Below are 19,736 nucleotides of genomic sequence, written 5' to 3'. Positions count from 1 at the left end.
TTCAAGCCTTTATTCGCGTCATTAGAAGGTGCGGGTCGGAGAGAAGGCGGGGGCCAGAACCACTTAGTTTTTTCTGAATCTTGAATATCTTCTCTCTGGGCAATCTGTATGTAGTAGCCCGGATCTAACTCTGTGTATTTCTATTGAGATTTATGGATCTACCTAGTGTTATGTAACCGGTAGAGAAGTTCATTGTATATTAGCACGATCACCTTGGGCGTACGTCCAGTCGTTGCCCCGTCGTTGCCCCTTATTCTATTTGGAGTACGTTGTCTTGGTCTTATGGCAGGGTATATTTGTCTTTGCATAACGTTTAACTATGCTCTATTATAGTTATAGATATCATTCACTCATGGACTAGTGGATACTATTTTAATAGAAGCTATAAAATCTATTTTCCATGTAAGTCAGCAAGTACATTTCACATGGGCCTGTTGGTGAAGTAGCTACGTTGGAGAATTAATGCAACAAAAACAAATAAATAATAGATAAATAAAAAAGCAATATATATGTCTTCATTCGCAGAATATATTGAGAGAACAGAAAAGACTAGAAGATGATGAAGTATGGAGAAAAACGTGGAGAAACAATGGGTGTTTCATGGATATATAGTATGCTGAAGGAAGAATCGGGAACTAATCAAAATTGAAGCTATGGTGTGCCTGCATATCAGTGCACGTCATATACAGGAATCACCGATTCGCTTGGGATATCTATTCCAATTTAAAAGCACAATACATTTCAAATATCACTTCTGTTTAGGAATGATGGGTGATTGGAAGAGGATCTCATGGGGCGCTTATCTAATCCGCCCGCCCTCTCGGTCGTCCTGCGGCTTTTCCGTGCCTGCGAAGGGGGAGCGAGTCGGCTAGACCTTCAATCGACCTATCTTTGTTGTACAATCTTTCCCATAGTTTCGTTAACCTCCCTCCCAGGAATACTCTATCGACATCGGTCGCGCGCTTGGTTACTCGCAAACGTACGGGGCTCAGTGTTACCGCAATACTTGCCCCTGAGACGCGACGGAGCTTCCCAGAGACATATGTATTGTACATGACGTCTTTGTTGACACTCAACACCAACTTTCTATATCCACGAAGTGAAACCGAGAAAGACACACAACATATCCAGGGTAGTGTAGCGAACGTGGGAATATCCGGGCTGCGAACTTCTATCGAGCGGCGCTCCTCGAGGCGTTCGCGACTCGTGTCCTTTGATTGCTTCCGCTTGCGCTACCTTTCTTCTTTTTCTCCTCCGAGAAACAACACTTTAGCAGGCGGTAGATAACTGCTCCAGAGTGTATGGGGGATTGGTCATAATGGCTCCAGGAGGTGGTGGAAATATCAAGGTGGTGGTGAGAGTACGGCCGTTTAATAGCAGAGGTGAGTCAACATTGCGATACACGCAAAGCCCGTGCTTTGCATACATGAAGGTCGAGTCACTAAGATATCTCGTTGGGACTAGAAAACGATAGAGGGGCACAATGTATCGTTCAGATGAAAGAAAACCAGACCGTACTCATCCCGCCACCGGGTGCCGTTGATAAACTACGAAAAGCTGGTGGTGGGAAGGGTGCCGTAGAGGGACCAAAGACATTCGCCTTTGACCGATCGTATTGGTCTTTCGATAAAAATGCCCCAAATTATGCGGGTCAGGACAATCTCTTCGATGACTTAGGCATACCACTTCTAGATAATGCTTTTCAGGGTTACAATAATTGCATTTTCGCGTACGGTCAGACTGGTTCTGGAAAGTCCTATTCTATGATGGGATACGGCAAAGAATACGGTGTAATCCCTAGGATTTGCCAGTCCATGTTCGAGCGCATTACTGAGATTCAACAAGACAAGAATCTCGGCTGCACAGTGGAAGTTTCCTATTTGGAGATCTACAACGAAAGAGTTCGCGACCTTCTCAACCCGTCGAACAAAGGAAATCTCAAAGTGCGTGAGCATCCGTCGACTGGCCCCTATGTCGAAGACCTTGCCAAGCTGGCAGTACGCTCGTTTGAAGAGATCGAGAACTTGATGGACGAAGGTAACAAAGCCAGAACTGTCGCCGCCACGAATATGAACGAAACGTCTAGTCGATCCCATGCGGTTTTCACGCTTACCCTTACACAAAAACGCCATGATGCGGAGACATCGATGGATACGGAGAAAGTGTCGAGGATTAGTTTAGTCGACCTCGCAGGATCAGAAAGAGCAACATCTACCGGAGCAACTGGTGCTCGGTTGAAGGAGGGCGCGGAGATCAATCGTTCACTTTCAACACTTGGACGCGTGATTGCTGCACTCGCAGACGTAGCTTCTGGCAAAAAGAAAAACGCCTCTATGGTTCCTTACCGTGATTCCGTCCTCACATGGCTGCTGAAGGACTCCTTAGGAGGCAACTCCATGACGGCTATGATTGCCGCAATTTCACCGGCAGATATCAATTTTGAAGAGACACTCAGTACCCTACGATATGCCGACTCCGCCAAACGAATTAAGAACCATGCTGTTGTAAATGAAGATCCAAATGCGCGGATGATCAGAGAGTTGAAGGAAGAGCTGGCACAACTTAGGGCCAAACTTGGAGGTGGTGTAGCCCCGGGGGCGGCCGGCGGCGCGGCGGCAGCAACAGCCGGCGGAGTACCCCCTGAGGAGTATTATCCTCCAGATACACCCTTGGAGAAGCAAGTTGTCTCTATCCAGAAACCCGATGGGTCTGTCACCAAAGTTAGCAAAGCAGAGATCGTTGAGCAGCTTAATCAAAGCGAAAAGCTCTACAAAGACCTGAATCAAACTTGGGAAGAAAAGTTGGTAAAAACCGAACAGATTCACAAAGAACGCGAGGCTGCTTTGGAAGAGCTAGGTATCAGTATCGAAAAGGGGTTTATTGGCTTAAGTACACCAAAGAAGATGCCTCACTTGGTCAATCTTAGCGATGATCCACTGCTTGCTGAGTGCCTCGTCTATAATATCAAACCAGGAACTACCATGGTTGGAAACATGGATCAAGGGAGTCATGTGGAGATCCGGTTGAACGGTTCTAAAATTCTCGCTAACCATTGTAAATTTGAAAATGTGGATAACGTCGTTACTATTGTACCAGGCGAAGGTGCCGCGGTTATGGTGAATGGCCTTCGCATTGACAAGCCTAAACGATTGAAAAGTGGATTCCGAGTTATCCTAGGTGACTTCCATATATTTCGTTTCAACCACCCTCAAGAAGCGCGTGCTGAGAGGGTAGAGCAGAGTTTGCTCCGTCACTCTGTCACCACAAGTCAGCTTGGCTCACCTGCCCCGAGTAAAACTCACGATCGAACATTGAGCAAGGGAGGCTCAGAAGTTGACGGCGATTCCAGTAGAGCTGATTCTCCCATGCCCTCACAGCGCGGGCGTGAATCGGAATGGCTTCATGCTCGTCGAGAAGCCGTCAGTGCTGTGTTAGGTCCGGATCACATATCTCATATGCCGGATGATGAGTTGGATGCCCTTTTCGAGGATGTGCAAAAAGTACGGGCAACACGCCGTGCGCTAGTTGAGCACGAAGAGGATTCCGATTCTCTTAGTTCATTTCCGGTTCGGGATAAATACATGTCGAATGGCACCATCGACAACTTTTCTCTTGACACTGCCATAACGATGCCTGGAACCCCTCGTCCTGCGGACGAGGATGAGGGCCAAAACGGAGGGGATACGGCGTTACAGTCCGTACGTCAGGACATGCAACGTCAGTTAGACCAGCAAAAGGAAGCGTACCAAGAGAAACTAAGAAATGCCGAAGTGTCCTCTGGTCAAGGCGTTGAAGATATTCGGTCCGAAAAGGCACGGATGGAAGAAGCTCTTCGCGCAGCGAAAGAGGAATTTGAAGAGCAACTAAGGAAACAAAAGGAGGCTTTTGAGTCTCACATAAAGGACATGGGCCAACCGCTTCCGAAAATATATGAAAATGGTTTTGCAAAGTTGGATCCAAGGGAACTCGAGATTGCAAGAGATGTCTTTCTCCATTGGTCGCAGCAGAACTACGTTCGTATGGCGGAGAGAGTCTTGCAGCATGCTTCCTTGTTGAAGGAGGCCCAAGTAATGAGCCATATCATGGATAAGAATATTGTCTTCCAATTTGCGGTCATTGATCATGGGCATAACATGGCGTCATCCTATGATCTCGTTCTGAACGGGATTTCAGGGGACGAAGATATTGTGCTCGACGAGGCTAAAAAGCCTTGCATTGCAATCCGTGTGATCGACTTTAAACAATGCGTTATCCATCTCTGGTCTATCGAGAAACTTCAACGCCGCCTTCAAGCTATGCGCCAGCTACACCAGTATATTGACCGCCCGGACTACATACAACACTTCAAGCTTGAAAATCCTTTCTCTGAACCTTGTTCTCCGCAGTATTCTCTGGTGGGCGACGCCGATATTCCGCTCACAGCAGTCTTTGAGACTCGCGTCCAAGACTTTTCGGTTGAAGTTATTTCACCTTATACCCAGAATGTTATCGGTATAATAAGATTGTCCCTTGAACCGTCTTCAGCTCAAGCGCCCTCGTCAACTCTCAAATTCAACGTTGTCATGCGTGATATGGTAGGGTTCGCTGAATGGGAAGGAACTGATGTTCATGCGCAACTTTTCGTACCGGGCATATCTGAGGAAGGGGGCGCAACAACGACCCAAATGATAAATGGTTTTGATGAATCCCCAGTTCGGTTTGAAAGCGTCCACAGCATGAGTTTACCGCTTTCTAGCCCGCGTTCGGCAGCCTTGAAAGTTTGCGTTTACGCGCGTGTAACTCAGATGCACCTTGACAAACTTCTCAGTTGGGATGATATGCGAGACTCAGCAGAGCCGCCCCCACAGAAACGCAAGACCCCTCGTATTCCGGAGTCAGAGTTTTATTCGGAGGAGAGACATGACGTATTTGCGAGGACTCAGTTGCTTGAGTTGGCTGAAACAGGCGATTACCTCCCTGTGGAAGTAGTACAGAGTAATAATCTTGATGCAGGCACATACCAGCTCCATCAAGGCCTCCAACGTCGGATCATGATTAACCTTACTTACAGTTCAACCGAGAGCCTACCCTGGGATGACCTTATCAATATTCGTGTGGGCTCTGTGCGGTTGCTTGATCCGTGGGGCAAGATTCCTGACCAGGATCTTCAGACTCCCGACGTTCCGTTGAAATTCGTGCAAGAGCCAGTACGGAAAGACAATGCAGATGGAACATCCAATGTCACTATCATTGGCCAATGGGACTCCAGCTTGCATGGCTCTCTTCTCCTAGACCGGGTTACTGCGGATAAGTATCGTGTACAGGTGACTGTTAGGTGGGAACTTATCTCGTCACGGCTACAGGACAGTGTTCCGTTCGAGATGGATCTGACCCTTCAGATCCAAGGCCGCACATATGTGCGTCCCCAGTCCATGTTCAAACAGTTTTTCAACTCGACTCGAATCGTGCATTCAACGGTCCGCATGTTTTCATTAGCTGTTCGACCCGTCTCCGCAAAGCGAGCGGCTGATCTGTGGCGCATGAACACGCAAAATGATTATGTGAAGGGAGAGGAGCTCTTGACGACTTGGTCTCCACGGAAAGTCTCGCTTGTGCGGGACTACGTGGCGGCCCGCAAGCGAAGGCGTCGGATTGCCGAGCTGAACGCCGCCAAAGGGGCCCTCAGTGCCCACTGTCTTGCACCGTCAACCCCGCGGAGCGGGAGGTCGACTCCTCTTCGGAAACTGGAGCTTACCGATCGCAAGACCAAACTTCTCCAAAAGTACGTTGAACTTTGGGCCACAAAAACTGATCCCATCGAGACCATCCTTGTCCGAAGCAATACAGAACCCCCTGCAGGAGGGGCAGCTTTCGCCTCTCGCGCCAGGCAAACATCTTCGGGTGACGATTCGAGTTCTGTCTCTGAAGAGGTGCCGCTCAAGCCACGATTCGTTGCGACTATCCAGACCCTTCCTAAGAATACATCTTCCTTGAAATCCGGATATCTGCTGACGCCCGACGACGCCTACAGTCATTGGGTGCGGCGTTTTGTTGAGCTTCGTCGCCCATATCTTCATATTTATTCCGCTGAAGGGGATGAGATAAATGCTATTAACCTGCGCAATTCGCGGGTCGACCATGCACCTGATTTTGCGCGGTTGCTTGATGGTCCAGGTGGGGGAGCTGACCAAGGCGCGTCGCCCAAGGGCCGTCCCAACGTATTCGCGGTATATGGGTCTCAGAACACCTTCCTCTTCGCTGCCCGGACCGAGGCTCAAAAGGTCGAATGGATTCTGAAGATTGATGAAAGTTACTTCAGCAACAATGCACCCAAGGCGGTGGGTAACCGCTCTAGATGATAAACGTCGCCTTTGTATTCATATGATGTCTTGACACGTTGGACGATCTCTGCGGCATGCGCTGGACGTGCCCCTTTGCCTTTCTCATAGAAGCCGGGTAATTGCGCTCTTATTATCGGAGTCGCACCCTGCCCACCCACAAGAGTATTTTGTCTCTTATACGATCGGTTTCTTGCATCCCGTCGATGGCCAGGAGACGGGCCTGGAGTCTATCGTTTGTTAAGCTTACCCCTTGTCTTCGTGATACATTTTCTTGATTGATTTTGAGATACCCCTGATACATCTGAAACTTGCGATCTCCCTGTACATAATTGAGAGTATTCTTCGAGCATAGACACGAGGCCTAAGGTGTCCGCAGGCGGCAGCGGCCTTTGTTTATATAGCTACCCGTTTTCTGAGTAGAAGTGAATCTACATGCAGATTCCAGAGTAATAGCAATGCCTTAGTTAGCTGCTGTTTGTTAACATTAGATAAGCATCCATTAGAGCCCAGACTCTGAATCTATAAAGACCTGTCATCATTGGCTTACCCGGTGTTGCCATGGGAACATAACTTCTGTCCCTCCTCATATCGGCCCGGCAGGCGAGGGAGGAGCAGACATACTACTATTATGTTCTGACACGCATGCTTCCACCGTGGGCCATGGCTTAATGAGGTTATGAATGAGACATGATGATTATTCTCCGATATTGCATGACCAACACACCTTAGAACCACCGATATATCGTCAACACCACCTAGAGTGATGAGCCTACCAACCATTGAATAACAAGAGATTGAGGAAGTTATAAATCAAGGGCGACGCCCGGGAGAGAATAAATATATATAGTGACAAAAGATATATACACCACAAATGCGCTGGTCGCAAGGTCAATCAACCCGACTCCGCTTTTTGGGTACGGGCGCTGTGTGCTCGTTGATCGTTGTCACATTCCTCATCTTCAGCACCAGATACTCAGCTGAAGTCGCCAAATATGCGCTAAAACCCCCTGTCAAGCATTCCTTCCCTCCTACATGCAGGAATGACTCTTCCTGGGAGTTTCAGGTCGAAAAAGATGGAAATGATCACGGGCTTTCTGAAGAACAATGTCGCGCTGCGTTTCCGAAACTGTTTGTTGAGCTCGATAAGTCTGCTTTATTCAGAGAGAACAATCCCATTCAATTCAAAGATGTGGATAGCCTAATGGTGGAAGATGGGATGGTGAGGGGTATTATCGATCATGGAGAGGTTGGTTCTTCTCAGGAATTCGGGCTGATGGAAGCCGTGTATTGACTTTTGCATTCTACGGCAGCTGTATATTGTTGATTTTGGTAACATGCCTGTTACCTTCACTCGAGGGAAGGCAACGTTGAATTCATTGCAGCGCGCATTGTCCTCATTCCCGGATCGAGATCGTCTTCCGAATGTTGAATTTGTTTTGACCACGGAAGACTATAGCAGCGGACAAGGGCCAATTTGGTCATACTCCAAACGCGATGAGGATACCAATGTCTGGTTGATGCCAGATTTTGGGTACTGGTCGTGGCCGGAAGTCAATGTCGGTTCGTATAAGGATGCCCGACGCCGAATTGCCGCCGTTGATGATGGGGAAGTAACGGTAGACGGCCAAGTTATCCCCGGCATGCAATTCCAAGAGAAGAAGAAGCAGCTTGTTTGGCGAGGCAACGTTGCCACAAACCCCCAGGTGCGTGGCAAGCTGTTGAAGGCTGCCCAAGGGAGGAGCTGGGCCAGTATACGGGCTATTGACTGGGGTGACGAGAATGACATCCGGTTCAATCTGTTACCTATAGAAGAGCACTGTAGGTATATGTTCCTGGCGCACACGGAAGGACGCAGCTTCTCAGGACGCGGTAAGTATCTCCTCAATTGCCGTTCGGTCGTCATCTCGCACAAGTTAGTCTGGCGAGAAGCGCACCATGCCGCTCTCATCTCCTCTGGTTCCGAAGCGAACTATGTTGAGGTTGAGCGGGACTTTTCTGATCTTGATCACAAGATTGAGTTTCTCATCGACAACCCAGAGGCAGCGGAACGCATAGCAAACAATGCAGTTAAAACTTTCCGCGACCGGTATCTCACTCCAGCTGCGGAGTCTTGTTACTGGAGGCATTTGATTCGGCAGTATGCTTCGTCTTCCGACTTTGAGCCTGTTTTGTACACTACGCGGGAGGATGGGAAAAGGGAGCCTCGTGGCACCCCATTTGAAACATGGGTCCTTACTTTTTAGGTCATCTAAGCTGTCTATGTTGATCGTGTCACGCTATGATATCCAGCATATATGCAGTTTATTGCTTGATGGTGTTGGGGCATATTGCACTTGTCGTTCTTCATCTCATCTGGTTCAATGAAAGCGATTTCTTCTTTCTTTCTACGACATGTGGTATATGACGTGAATAGCTGGGGAACATATCATCAACCAAGTAGAACCATTGCTAGTACTATGGGGGTGTGGGACTCATCAAGGTCTCGTGAGTCGGACAAACAACCCAAACATCCCGATTCTCTTTCGTTTCCCTCTTAATGTATGCCTTACTCTGCAAGTACCCATTGAACATGCTCATCGATAAATTGCCCCTTTGATGTGGTGACGAGGCCCAAATGCTTATCGATACTCCGACACCCGTGTCTTGAGATCACGCGTCTAGTTGCATGGGTCGAGCCTCTCCAAGCTTTCCAGACACTGCTTTGAGATGTCTTGCCACGATGCGTCGATCTCGGTCAACATACGTCCAAGGGAAAAAAGAATACCCCGGTGACCACGGAATATAAAAGAAAGGAAACTTCACTAGTAGCTGATTCGTCCCATGAGTTTGTAACCCCCACTAACCTTGGCGGATTTAACTAGAGATCACCATGATATACTCCGTATGATATATGTGACCCCACAAGGTTAAGGCACCTTCGAATTGCGGGGTTTGGGTTTCTATGGAAAATGCTCAAATAATCTCTCATAGTAAACGAGGTCCATCGCTCACCTGACTAGGACACGAGAGAATGAAGGCCCTCATGACTGATCTACAAAAGGTCAGATCAGATAGGAAATCAAAAATGCTACTGCGCATCAACCTGGAGATGTATGGGATGGTTTCCTACGATATTTGGGCAGCCTCGGTCCGGAAGTCTGTCGTGGCAGGCTTTGAGTTCAACGAGTGTTCGGTAGTAAGCAGTGCGATAGGATGCTACAACAGCAGAAAGTCCGTGGTCCCACGCAAGGGTGCAGGCGGACCGAGATTTAATTGTCCCTTGGGATGATCGGGCACGCCCCTTGTGCAAGAGACTGGTATTGATTCTATCAGCCCCATGATCTCAACACTTGCCTTTCGTTCGTTCGCCTTTACTTACTTGGCAGTCAATTTCGCTTGATTTTATAGAAGTGTACTCAGTTATTTTACGAGTAACACCAACAAATGACACAGGGCCCCTCCAATCTTGGGTCCGTGATGCCATGACCGCGCACGGTTGATTTATGCTTATTCCTTTATGGATAACCACGAACATGGAGTCACATGAAGGCAAGAACAATCGGGATAGCTAACAGAAATATCCAGAATTGTCCTCCTAAAGGAGAATGGATGGGCCGCAACCATGAGCGGGTCCATTCCAACAGCACTGAGTTGTCGCTCGCCAGAATTCACCGCTTCCGAAGGCGTTTGGTACACTAAATGATTTAAATTTGAAAACTTAGATTGGACCTGTATGACTTCGGTCACCCAGCAAGTGGGAAGCCGCAAAATACAGAGGTGAACCTGCAGCGAGGGGCGTTTTACATGGCGTTCCTGGAATCTCTTTTACTTGTTGCCCTGTCTTTTATAGTCCGGGCATCAAAGTTTAATGATTATGAGCGGTCAGGGTCCAATGAGGGTCTCCCTTGCACTCTGCAAAAACCGGGCATGTCCCCATAAATCAACTTCTGATCCACACTGTTGTTTCCGGGCACCATCTTCTTGGCATTGGTCAAGAATCGACAAATCCACCAACATTCAAAAAGGCTAATAATTTTTTGGTTATTTGTATTTGTTCTACTAAATCGGCAAAAAAGAAATATAGGAGGGATATTAGATCCCTTACTGTCCGCGTTACGGCAAGCGATGAATGAATGACTCGCTGAGTGAATGCAGTACCGCTTTCGGAATCATGCGAACTTCACACCAGGCCCTCTTTGCTTTGGATCTACTCTTGCCATCACTGATTGGTTTGCTCTTTTAGTTGATTGGTGAGATTAGTTCATTCAAGGCCTTATAGTCTAATTTAAATTTTCCCGCAGTGGCATCCAGGGACCGCGTGCAGTCTGTCCCGAACTGGGCAATGGGCAGCTTCGGGACACTTACAGGTAGACATGAATATCGCATTCAGGCTCAGCCACGCCGCGGTCAATGTCTTTGTTGTCCGTGAGCTCGATGCCGCTTACTTGACCCACTAACTATTAGCCTATGTCAGATGGTATTCTACGATAGTTGCTTGCCCCCCCCAAACACACATCTGCCTTAGTCCCAACACCTGGCGATGCATCCAGTACCTGGGCGCAGTAGGCATAGTCGCTAATTTTAAGGCCGGCATCAAATGACTATTGGAGTCACCGGGGAGGAAAGGATCATGCTACCCAATGCGAACAATGGCATCGCCGCTCGATGGTTGCCACCATAGCCTAAAGCGATCAAATATAAAGCGTTCAGGCAGCCTGGTGAGATAGCATTCCTGCACAGATTCTTCCCCTCGCTGTCACTCGCAGCTGCGTGTTTCCCAGCCCCTTAGCGAACTGTTGACGTTACCCTCTTCGACGATCTGTACCTCTGTTCCCCAAGGACGTCAAGTCAGCCGTAACGTGCTATGTGGTCGTCCCAGCTTCTCCCTTGGGCCATAGGCCTTGGTTTGATATCGACTGTGCTAGCTTCTCCTTTCCGGGTGCAGGAAGTAGGTGCTGTTTTGGCTATCGATTCTGACTTCCCGGACCCAACCTTTGTGCAAGCAACGGACGGTACTTGGTATGCCTTTGGCACCAATGGAAATGGCAAGCGTGTCCAGGTGGCTTCTTCTGTGGACTTCAAGTCATGGACTCTTCTTGACAAGGAGGCTTTGCCTACGCTTGCCAATTGGGAGACTGAGATAGATCACTGGGCACCTGATGTGATAAGACGGGTAATTTTCTCTCATTTTCTTTTGCCTTGCTGTTGGAGTCAAATCTTGTGCTAATTAGGTTCTTAGGATGATGGCAGATACGTCATGTACTACTCGGGCGAGGCCAAGGAGATGGTGAGGCACCATTGCGTTGGTGTTGCCGTCTCTGAAGGCACAGATCCTACCGGACCCTATGTACCTAACGAGACACCTCTGTCTTGCCGTCTGGACCAAGGTGGCTCGATTGATCCGGCCGGCTTCCTGGACAAGGATGGCAGCCGCTATGTGGTATTCAAAGTTGATGGGAACAGCATTGGAAATGGCGGTGACTGCAACAATGGCATTCCTCCTCTTAAACCGACTCCTATTCTTCTACAGAAAGTCGCGGATGATGGCTTCACTCCGGTTGGTGATGCTATCCAGATTCTTGACCGTGATGACAGCGATGGGCCGCTAGTCGAAGCCCCCAACCTGATTCTACATGGGGACACATACTTTCTCTTTTACTCCACACATTGCTTCACGGACCCCAAGTACGACGTTCGTTATGCGACCTCGAAGTCTATCACCGGGCCCTATGTCAAGAGTGGTGAGAAATTGCTCAAATCCGGTGACTATGGTCTTACTTCTCCTGGGGGCGGTACTGTCTGCGGTTGCGGAGATCGGATGTTGTTTCATGGCTTCTGTCGAAACAACACACGATGTACATATGCCGCCGATATCTCCATATCAGAACAGCAGGTGACTCTCCTATGACCGAAGTAACCTAGCCCCTTTTTGCGCTGTATCTATTTTGGCGGGATTCCGGAGGCGTTGCCGGAATTCGGTTTCACTACATAGCACTTCACACGGCCAGCCCACTATTCCTACACTATGTAATTAGCATTTGACTTAGCTCATATACATACTCTTCTCTCTCTTCAGATTCCATGGCTTAGAACACCTTTTGACTGTCAATGGGCTTGCAGTTGTTGCAGCTACACCATGTTACACCTAGGCACCCAAACACTTGTCCAGCCATTGTTTCTTATGATCACCAACTCTACCCCTAGTAGGGTTACATGCCTTGGTATCTCCTGTAGTACGAAAGTTACAACAAATAGGTCTAGAACAATATTCGAGCTTGTCATTTCAACTAACTATATGCAAAAATGAGTCGAACAGGTAAGGACCTTTTGGGTATCTCTATGCAGTGTACAAAAACCATCCATTCATCCACACAGTTGCCCCTAGCCTGACTTTATAGTTGCTTCTGTTTTCCCCTCCCGTTTTGATCGAATGCTTTGCACCCAATCCTCAACCCCTTCGATAGCAGCTTCGGGATCCCTCTTATAGTTCAGGAGATACCCCTGGATCTCAGCAGCAGTACATTGGCCACCTGGCACTAGCGCAAGGAACTGATCTGCCAAGTTCTGGATTTGCTCACGCGAGAACGGATGCCATGGGACCTCCGACGCCACCTGATCCTTCTTTCCCTGGGGTGGTCTCTTCGTCCTTGACGAGCGTACATCACCCTCAAGCGTGGAATAGATGGCCGAGAAAAGCTCCTTAATGTCACCAGGCTCGGCGTACCCGAATTGAATCGACATGTCAACCCGACCAGGCCGCAGCAAAGCCGGATCAAGCTTCTCAGGGTGGTTTGTCGTCATGACCAGGATACGGCCTTCGCTGGCGGCTACACCATCGATCACATTCAGAAGACCGGAGAGCGAGACGCCCTGCTTCGAGGATTCGGCATCCGCGTCCTCGGGCGCATCGCCTTCCTTACCATCGGCGGCCTTCGGCGTCGAGTCTTCGCCGCCGTCGCTGACTCGCTTCTGCGTGATACCGGCGCAGTCAACGTCCTCAAGCAAGACGATGCACCGACGGGGGAGCTCCTGGAACAAAGACATGAGGTCATCTTCGCTAAAGGACTTCGAGCTCAGATTGAGAAGATACAAAGGAAGCCCCATCAGGCCAGCCACGGCAAAGCACAAGCTCGTTTTCCCTGTACCGGGGGGTCCATGGAGGAGATAACCCCGTCTATAGGGGATACCCCGATTGGAATACCACCTCCTCGTCCGGGGGTGAAGATACTCCTTAATATCATCAACAAAGGCATCCTTCTGGGCCTGGTCCAGGATAACCGTCGACAGAGGGCGCGGGGAGCGCGCCATACAGCGAGACCAATCCACATAATCACCGGGACTCCTCTGCCCACGATAGATGATGGTACTGTTCCCGTCGCGCGCGACATACATCCGCTGCGCCTCCGCCAGCAACTCCTTCAGGATGGCCGGGTCCCGTCCAAAACATGACAGATACAATCTCTCGGGCTCGAAGCGCGCGCCCCACCGAGATGATGAAGAAGGCTTCTGATCGCCCTTGGCCCGGACAAAGGCCAGTAACTGACCGTGGAAGAAGAAATAGTGCGTCCCCTCCGCGGGAGTGAACCTCAGACGCTTGAACTTATCTCGATTGCGCGTCTTCGCCCAGTACTCGTCGAAATTGTTGATCACGTTGCCGTCCTCGTCGTACTCGTCTTCCTCGCCCCATTCGTCCTCGTCATCGGAGTCGTAATCGTACGATTGAGTGGAGATCCGTGTTGTGGCGAGGAACCGCGTACTCCGGTTTGCGAAGGGCTGCTGCGCCATCCAGTACAGTAGGTAGTTGGAGATCTCGTCGTCGAGACGGATTTCAGCTGTTGCGATGCAGTGGGTTTCCATGACGCCCTTAAGTTTAGAAAAGGAGTATTTGAGCACCGCAGCGATGGCAATGTAGGTGAGTATATAGGGGAGGTAGAGAGAGAGGTCGATTTGAAGGTAGGAGATGAGAAATCTCGAGATGAAGGAGTAGCCTGGGATAAAGGCTTCGAGGAGGGCTGTGTCGGAGGGAGATAGAAGGGGGGAAGTGGTTGAATTCATATTGGTTTGATTGATAATACTCGAAAGTTGCGCGGACTCCATGATGGCTTTATATGGTTCCAATCAAGGTCTCTGAAGATGGTATGCTGTGTCGGCATGTACTGTCTATACTAAGAGCCCGCCTGTTCAGGGTTCTCAGGGCACAATACTAAGAGAGAGTAAAGAAACGAGATCAGAAACAATGAGCCCTAAGGAATGAACGACTCGGAGTAATCGGGTCAATTGACTTCCTGTTTCCCTGAATGATTTATCCAGCGACCATGGCGGGCGTTCTCACGTCCTTATAACGTCTATCTCCCGGTACTAGGCAGCACCGGTCCATAAGGCAGAAAGACAGATCGGATGGGGTCGACCTCAATTCCATGACAGTGCAACAGGTGCCTGCATCAAAATTCTTGATCGACATGCCAGCATGACTCTACGATTGGGTCCTGGTTGTGGCGCATTGCGGCTGGACTTTTCCTTGAGTCATCATTTCAATCATTTTTCCTCGTCGGGTACCCGATTAGGGCAGACCCGATGCGGCAATGACGTTGCGATCGGCGCTCAAGGATTTCAGCCTCAAGGATTTCAGCCTCAAGGATTTCAGCCTCAAGGATTCAATCGCTTGACCCAGATTCATTGGAGAATTCTTTTCTTCTCTCTTCAGAGACGGAAGTATTGCAGCGAACCAAAAATCAAAAACAAAAATTAGATTATCCAACAAGATGTATACTATCTAACACGGAGAAAAGTGGGTATCTTTAAAGCAACGAATAGTATATACTATACCACGATCATCGAGTCCATTGGCTCTGCGATAACGTCGAAATTTAAGGGAAGTTGTCCTTCACGGTCTCAATTAGGTCACCCGCCCAATCCTTCAGGTCCTCGATTTTATCCCAAAGAGACCCCCACCAGGTAGAGGGTTGGTCGTTTTCGTTGTCCGCCTCATCATCTGACTCTTCCTCTGATGGGGCCTCGGGGACGGTTGTAGAGGTAGCTGTTGGGCTTGTAAAAGCCGGTACAGTCGAAGTCGTGCTAAGCGATGCAGGAGTAACCATGCTGCTGGCTGGAGGGTCAGAGGGGTTTTCAAGCGTTGGAGTGTCCTCGTCCGAATGGAGGCCCACGGGTTTTAGAGGCAGACGCAGTGTTCCATTGTTCGGGCGTGGGTCGAGGCCGAGAGTATCACAAAGGATATTATAAACATTGATATTTTCTACTCTGATTAGTCCGTTTCCATCATAAGACAAATTAGCACTTACGGAATGCTTCTACCCGGCTATTAGGTTGGTGAGGAAATGCCGGGCCTCTGGCAATGAAGATCGCCCGCATCAGCGAATTTTCGTGATCATACCCGTGAACGCCCCTCGGGTGATATACCTCGCCTTTCTCCAAGGCGCTATGGGCGTCGAAGTCAGGTCGTTCAACCACCGCCCAGCCAGTCTTCGGAATCACCCAAAGAGGGGCGATGCGATCATTGTTCGTAAAGTGGTAGCGCTCGGGCATCGTCTCACGGGTGTAAATCTCAACCGCATGTGAGTAGTTCACAGCTATGCTTTCCAGTTGTTTCTGAAGCGTCTCGACATCTTCTGGTCGTTTGGGACGCAGCCCACGCAACGGCCATCCATCAATGCGATCCACTAAATTGAGATCGATAAAATCATCCAACTGCACCAATCGTTCGGTTGCCGTAGTGGCCATTCCATGGTCAGAGACGATTACTATGTTAACGATGTCGGTCAAGTTCCGGTCTTGCAAGCCGGCGAGAAGGCTACCCAGCATGCCATCTACTTCTGAGATAGTGCTTTGGATCTCTGTGCTGTTGGGCCCATACTTGTGCCCATCAGCATCTACATTAGGAACATAGGCAGCGATGAACTGAGGTCGCTCCGAGACTATTTCGGACTCGTCCTCGAGGCCAGACATGTCAAGGAATTCCAAGATGCGATTGGCTTTGCGAGGGAGCGCTTCCGAGCCATTGTACTTATCCAGTATTGTCGGCTCAACTCCGCCAATATGCGCTTCGGAACCAGGCCACATATGAATGGCTGTCTTGATCCCCTGTTTCTCGGCAGCCATCCATAATGGTTCGGCATTCCACCACTCGGGCCGCATACTAACTGACGGGTGGGTGTAGTAGAATTCCTCCTGCAACTCCGGGTCCCAGAAGGTGTTTCCCACAATTCCGTGACTTTCGGGATATAATCCGGTAACGAGAGTAAAATGGTTGGGGAAGGTGACGCTTGGAAAGCTGGGTAGCATGTACTGCGGCGATACACCCTCGGCAATGAGCTTGTTGAGGGTTGGTGTTAACCCACGGTTGAGGAAATCCGCTCGGAACCCATCAAGAGAGATCAGGATCGTGGTGGGTGAAAAAAGAGCAGTGCCGTTCGACAGCAACGCTTGAGAGGGTTTAGTAGTCCGGAAAGGCGTTGATGCTTTGTATGCTCCTAGAAGGAATATAAGGAAGAGGACAAAGATCGCCGCGAAAAGTAAGGCAAGCTTAAGCCGCGAGACGCGCTGAGGGCGCTGAGAAAAATAAGACGGTTAGACGACCAATAATGAACATACGCTTGGTATTAGTATGGGTAAGGCAACCATACCTCATCACCACCATATTCCTTGAGTTGTCGGTCTAGATCGGACGACGATCGGCTAAGGAGAGAGCTCTCGTCGTCCTCCCGGTGACCTTCTTCCATCTCGAACATCAACTCCCCCGAGTCAGTCATTTTCTCATGCTGTCCTCTGCGCGCAGCTCTTCTTTCCTCCCGCCGTTTCTGTCGCCGTTCTCGCTTTCCGATCTTTACACTTGGGCTATTAGGGCTAAAGATTCGCCGCAGACCGTGCGTTGGACCTCCCCTGATCAGTAGCTTCTCCGTTTCCTCCTCGTCATTCAGCACCATGCGATCATGCTCCGCTAGTTCCAGGGTTGTGCGAGATCTACGGAGAAACTCGTCATCTTCGGAGTCAGAGTCCTGCTCTGACGGTGATCGCAAGGACTCAGCATCTTCGTCGTAATCGCCGGGGGAAAGGAGGGAATGACTAGGGATATCACGTCGGGTAGGCATGGGGGATGGTAACGAATGGCGGGATCAGTAAATCCCGAAATTAGATCAATACATTGACCTGGACGACTAGTGAGTGCACGAGGGAGGCAGTGATTGATTGATTGATTGATTCAATGATCGATTGGTCGCTCATTTAAGCTGCGGGTCATGAATCCGAGGCGTGACTTGACGGCCTTAGTCAGCTGCGTTAGCTTACAGTTAGATTGATAGACAGTTGGCAGCATACAGGACCTAGACAGTCCTTTTCAGAGTAGAGACTGTGGTAACTATGGGCTGTATTCTTGTGGAGGACTCATGGGGAAGAGAGAGAAGAAATGGGCAATGGGTAGCCTTCAGGAAACAATACCACATGGTGCTTCAAGCGAACTGGTGTCGATATATATTGAAGAATATCCAGACCCACCAACATATTCTAAATAGCAGTATCATCATCGACGGGGAGGAAAGTCTTGAATACTAGCGGAGATTTATACACTAGGCAAATTGGATTCGAAGACTAAACTGATGATGTCTAAAATAAATAAGGTGAAGATAGTAGAATTAAGGTGGATATCTTGTATGTGCCATTAAAGTATTGACCTCATTAGGCTAAGGGGAGCTAAAATGATTAACTAATCAGCGTCGGTAGTGTAACGGTTATCATTCTTGCCTTCCAAGCATGAGACCCGGGTTCGACTCCCGGCCGACGCATTAAAAAAGATCAGTTCTTTTTTTGTTTTCAGCTTATCTTGTATAAATATCTTTTGACTGTGTAGAAAGGGCAGTAAAAGGACAGCGTCGAGGTTACTGACCCATGAAAGAAATATTCAGCTATACTTAAACAATGTCTTTTCAAAACTATACTGATTTTCTGGTCTGTATAGAAGCCTATGGTAATTAAGGTTCTTTGATGAATGCTATATTTTTTCCAACTGCAAGAACACTTGGGTCATGAGCAAAAAGCTCATGAGAGACTAAAAAAAGAAAGTAGTGGTGAGATCTGCGTCGGCCGGGAGTCGAACCCGGGTCTCATGCTTGGAAGGCAAGAATGATAACCGTTACACTACCGACGCTCGTTGTTATTCATCTCTACTAAAAATGGTCCCAGATAGAAAAAAACTATCTCTTGGAAATGCCTTTTGAGGTCAGAGCAACCGAGACGGGTCATGAAGAACCGCAATATCCACTAGTACAAACACCAGCGCTTCTTGATCACATTTCATACATTTACCCCATACTGTTTGTAAGATGAACGAGCCACAGCATTGGTTTGGCAGCATTCAATGCTACCCTGTTGGTTGCAAATCCTGTCATCCCTGTCAACGGACCTTTACCCAACGCTGACCGTGGGTGTTTCCGGCTTCGTCCCCCTGGTGCCCTGCGTTATATTCGCATTCAACCTAGAGACACAATGCTTTGTGGTATCGGTGGGGCCCACCTTGGGCCAGCTCTACTTAGATTGAGATGGTTGTATTTCATGCTTTGTTGGCCGCATCGTGATATCCGCATCCGGTAATCTGCTGACGACAGATGCTCTTCCAGGATCCATGGAGCCGGAATTATACCTTCACGTGATAGGACCTGCTTCATGCTGGCCCTGGGCAGTCTCTCTTGCTGCCATTTGATTCCAATGTCTTTCTCCGGTGTTTAGGCAGCCTGTCGAGCATAATAGGATATTGTGCTTCTCCGGATGCAGCACCCATTGATACACAGTCGCCGTGCTGTATGGCCAGACCGGTTGCAGGCGCTCACTCTATCAAAAGGCAAGATGGATAGTTTCATTCTCTTTGATGATACCGGATTAGTGGCCCTGGGGCTACTATAAAGGCCTTTAGATGAGCTGTCCGAATCTCCTCATCATCAGTCTTCCATTCATCAGTTTGCATCGCCTACACATTTAATCGATACTTCTACACATTTCTCTCAGACAAATCTTTGATCTGTCCCTTTCAAACTAAAAGCATTGCCCTACTTGGCATCATCTTCACCTCATCCACTCGATCACAATGCATATCTCAAACCACGTCGTCACTGCTTTGGCCATCGCCGCCGGTACTGCCAGTGCCTTGGATACGAATGGCGAGCACACAGTAACGATTACCTCTTGCGAGGAAACTGCTACCGCTGCTCCAGTTGTCCCACCCAGTGCTCCTATCGTCCAGCCCAGTGCTCCGGCTGTTCAACCTAGCGTTCCGGCTGTTCAGCCCGGCGCTCCCGAGGCTCCTGCTGAAACTGGAGCTCCTACCGTCCCCGGTGCTCCCGCTGAGACTGGAGTCCCTAGCGCCCCTGCAGGAACCGGTGCCCCCGCTGAGTCCAGTGCCCCTGGGGCTCCCCTCGAGTCTGGCGCTCCTGC

General features: G+C 49.2%; 6 protein-coding genes and 2 non-coding genes across 8 annotated transcripts in view; 5 read left to right on the top strand and 3 right to left on the bottom strand.

The window, feature by feature from the left end:
• Positions 1 to 1,187: 1,187 nt before the first annotated feature.
• Positions 1,188 to 6,394, top strand: BDV38DRAFT_192992 (kinesin-3 motor protein uncA). Its single transcript, XM_032052302.1, has 2 exons — positions 1,188 to 1,382; positions 1,465 to 6,394. The coding sequence occupies exons 1-2, from the start codon at positions 1,319 to 1,321 to the stop codon at positions 6,336 to 6,338; spliced, it is 4,938 nt and encodes a 1,645-aa protein (XP_031909172.1). The 5' UTR covers positions 1,188 to 1,318; the 3' UTR covers positions 6,339 to 6,394.
• A 797-nt stretch (positions 6,395 to 7,191) lies between these two features.
• On the top strand, positions 7,192 to 8,563 carry BDV38DRAFT_296416 (DUF821 domain protein; the record flags this gene model as incomplete). The annotated part of the gene is made up of 2 exons (XM_032062932.1): positions 7,192 to 7,566; positions 7,601 to 8,563. 2 exons carry the CDS (start codon positions 7,192 to 7,194, stop codon positions 8,561 to 8,563), a joined length of 1,338 nt encoding a protein of 445 aa, XP_031909171.1.
• Positions 8,564 to 10,862: 2,299 nt separating this feature from the next.
• On the top strand, positions 10,863 to 12,875 carry BDV38DRAFT_296414 (glycoside hydrolase family 43 protein). The gene is made up of 2 exons (XM_032062931.1): positions 10,863 to 11,472; positions 11,539 to 12,875. The coding sequence occupies exons 1-2, from the start codon at positions 11,164 to 11,166 to the stop codon at positions 12,205 to 12,207; spliced, it is 978 nt and encodes a 325-aa protein (XP_031909170.1). The 5' UTR covers positions 10,863 to 11,163; the 3' UTR covers positions 12,208 to 12,875.
• On the bottom strand, positions 12,644 to 14,581 carry BDV38DRAFT_192933 (BCS1 and AAA domain-containing protein). Its single transcript, XM_032052301.1, has one exon. It carries the CDS (start codon positions 14,394 to 14,396, stop codon positions 12,681 to 12,683), a length of 1,716 nt encoding a protein of 571 aa, XP_031909169.1. The 5' UTR covers positions 14,397 to 14,581; the 3' UTR covers positions 12,644 to 12,680.
• Positions 14,582 to 14,898: 317 nt separating this feature from the next.
• Positions 14,899 to 18,022, bottom strand: BDV38DRAFT_259223 (alkaline phosphatase family protein). Its single transcript, XM_032055810.1, has 3 exons — positions 16,940 to 18,022; positions 15,599 to 16,865; positions 14,899 to 15,552 (listed from the first exon to the last, which is right to left on the bottom strand). The coding sequence occupies exons 1-3, from the start codon at positions 17,402 to 17,404 to the stop codon at positions 15,167 to 15,169; spliced, it is 2,118 nt and encodes a 705-aa protein (XP_031909168.1). The 5' UTR covers positions 17,405 to 18,022; the 3' UTR covers positions 14,899 to 15,166.
• On the top strand, positions 18,023 to 18,094 carry BDV38DRAFT_t207. Its single transcript has one exon. It is a non-coding gene; the product is annotated as a tRNA-Gly (tRNA).
• A 290-nt stretch (positions 18,095 to 18,384) lies between these two features.
• On the bottom strand, positions 18,385 to 18,456 carry BDV38DRAFT_t206. The gene has a single exon. It is a non-coding gene; the product is annotated as a tRNA-Gly (tRNA).
• Positions 18,457 to 19,389: 933 nt separating this feature from the next.
• Positions 19,390 to 19,736, top strand: part of BDV38DRAFT_274555 (uncharacterized protein) — a gene marked incomplete at both ends in the record, with an annotated part of 1,076 nt that continues 729 nt past the window's right edge. The window contains one exon of the mRNA XM_032057863.1: positions 19,390 to 19,721. Coding sequence (XP_031909167.1) covers positions 19,390 to 19,721 — 332 coding nt within the window. The remainder of the gene's footprint in view (positions 19,722 to 19,736) is intronic.

The sequence above is a fragment of the Aspergillus pseudotamarii genome (genome assembly GCF_009193445.1).
Source record: "Aspergillus pseudotamarii strain CBS 117625 unplaced genomic scaffold BDV38scaffold_71, whole genome shotgun sequence".
In the NCBI taxonomy this organism is placed as follows: domain Eukaryota; kingdom Fungi; phylum Ascomycota; class Eurotiomycetes; order Eurotiales; family Aspergillaceae; genus Aspergillus; species Aspergillus pseudotamarii.
The sequence above is the reverse complement of the archived record's forward strand: the minus strand, read 5'-3'. Positions and strand labels throughout refer to the sequence as shown.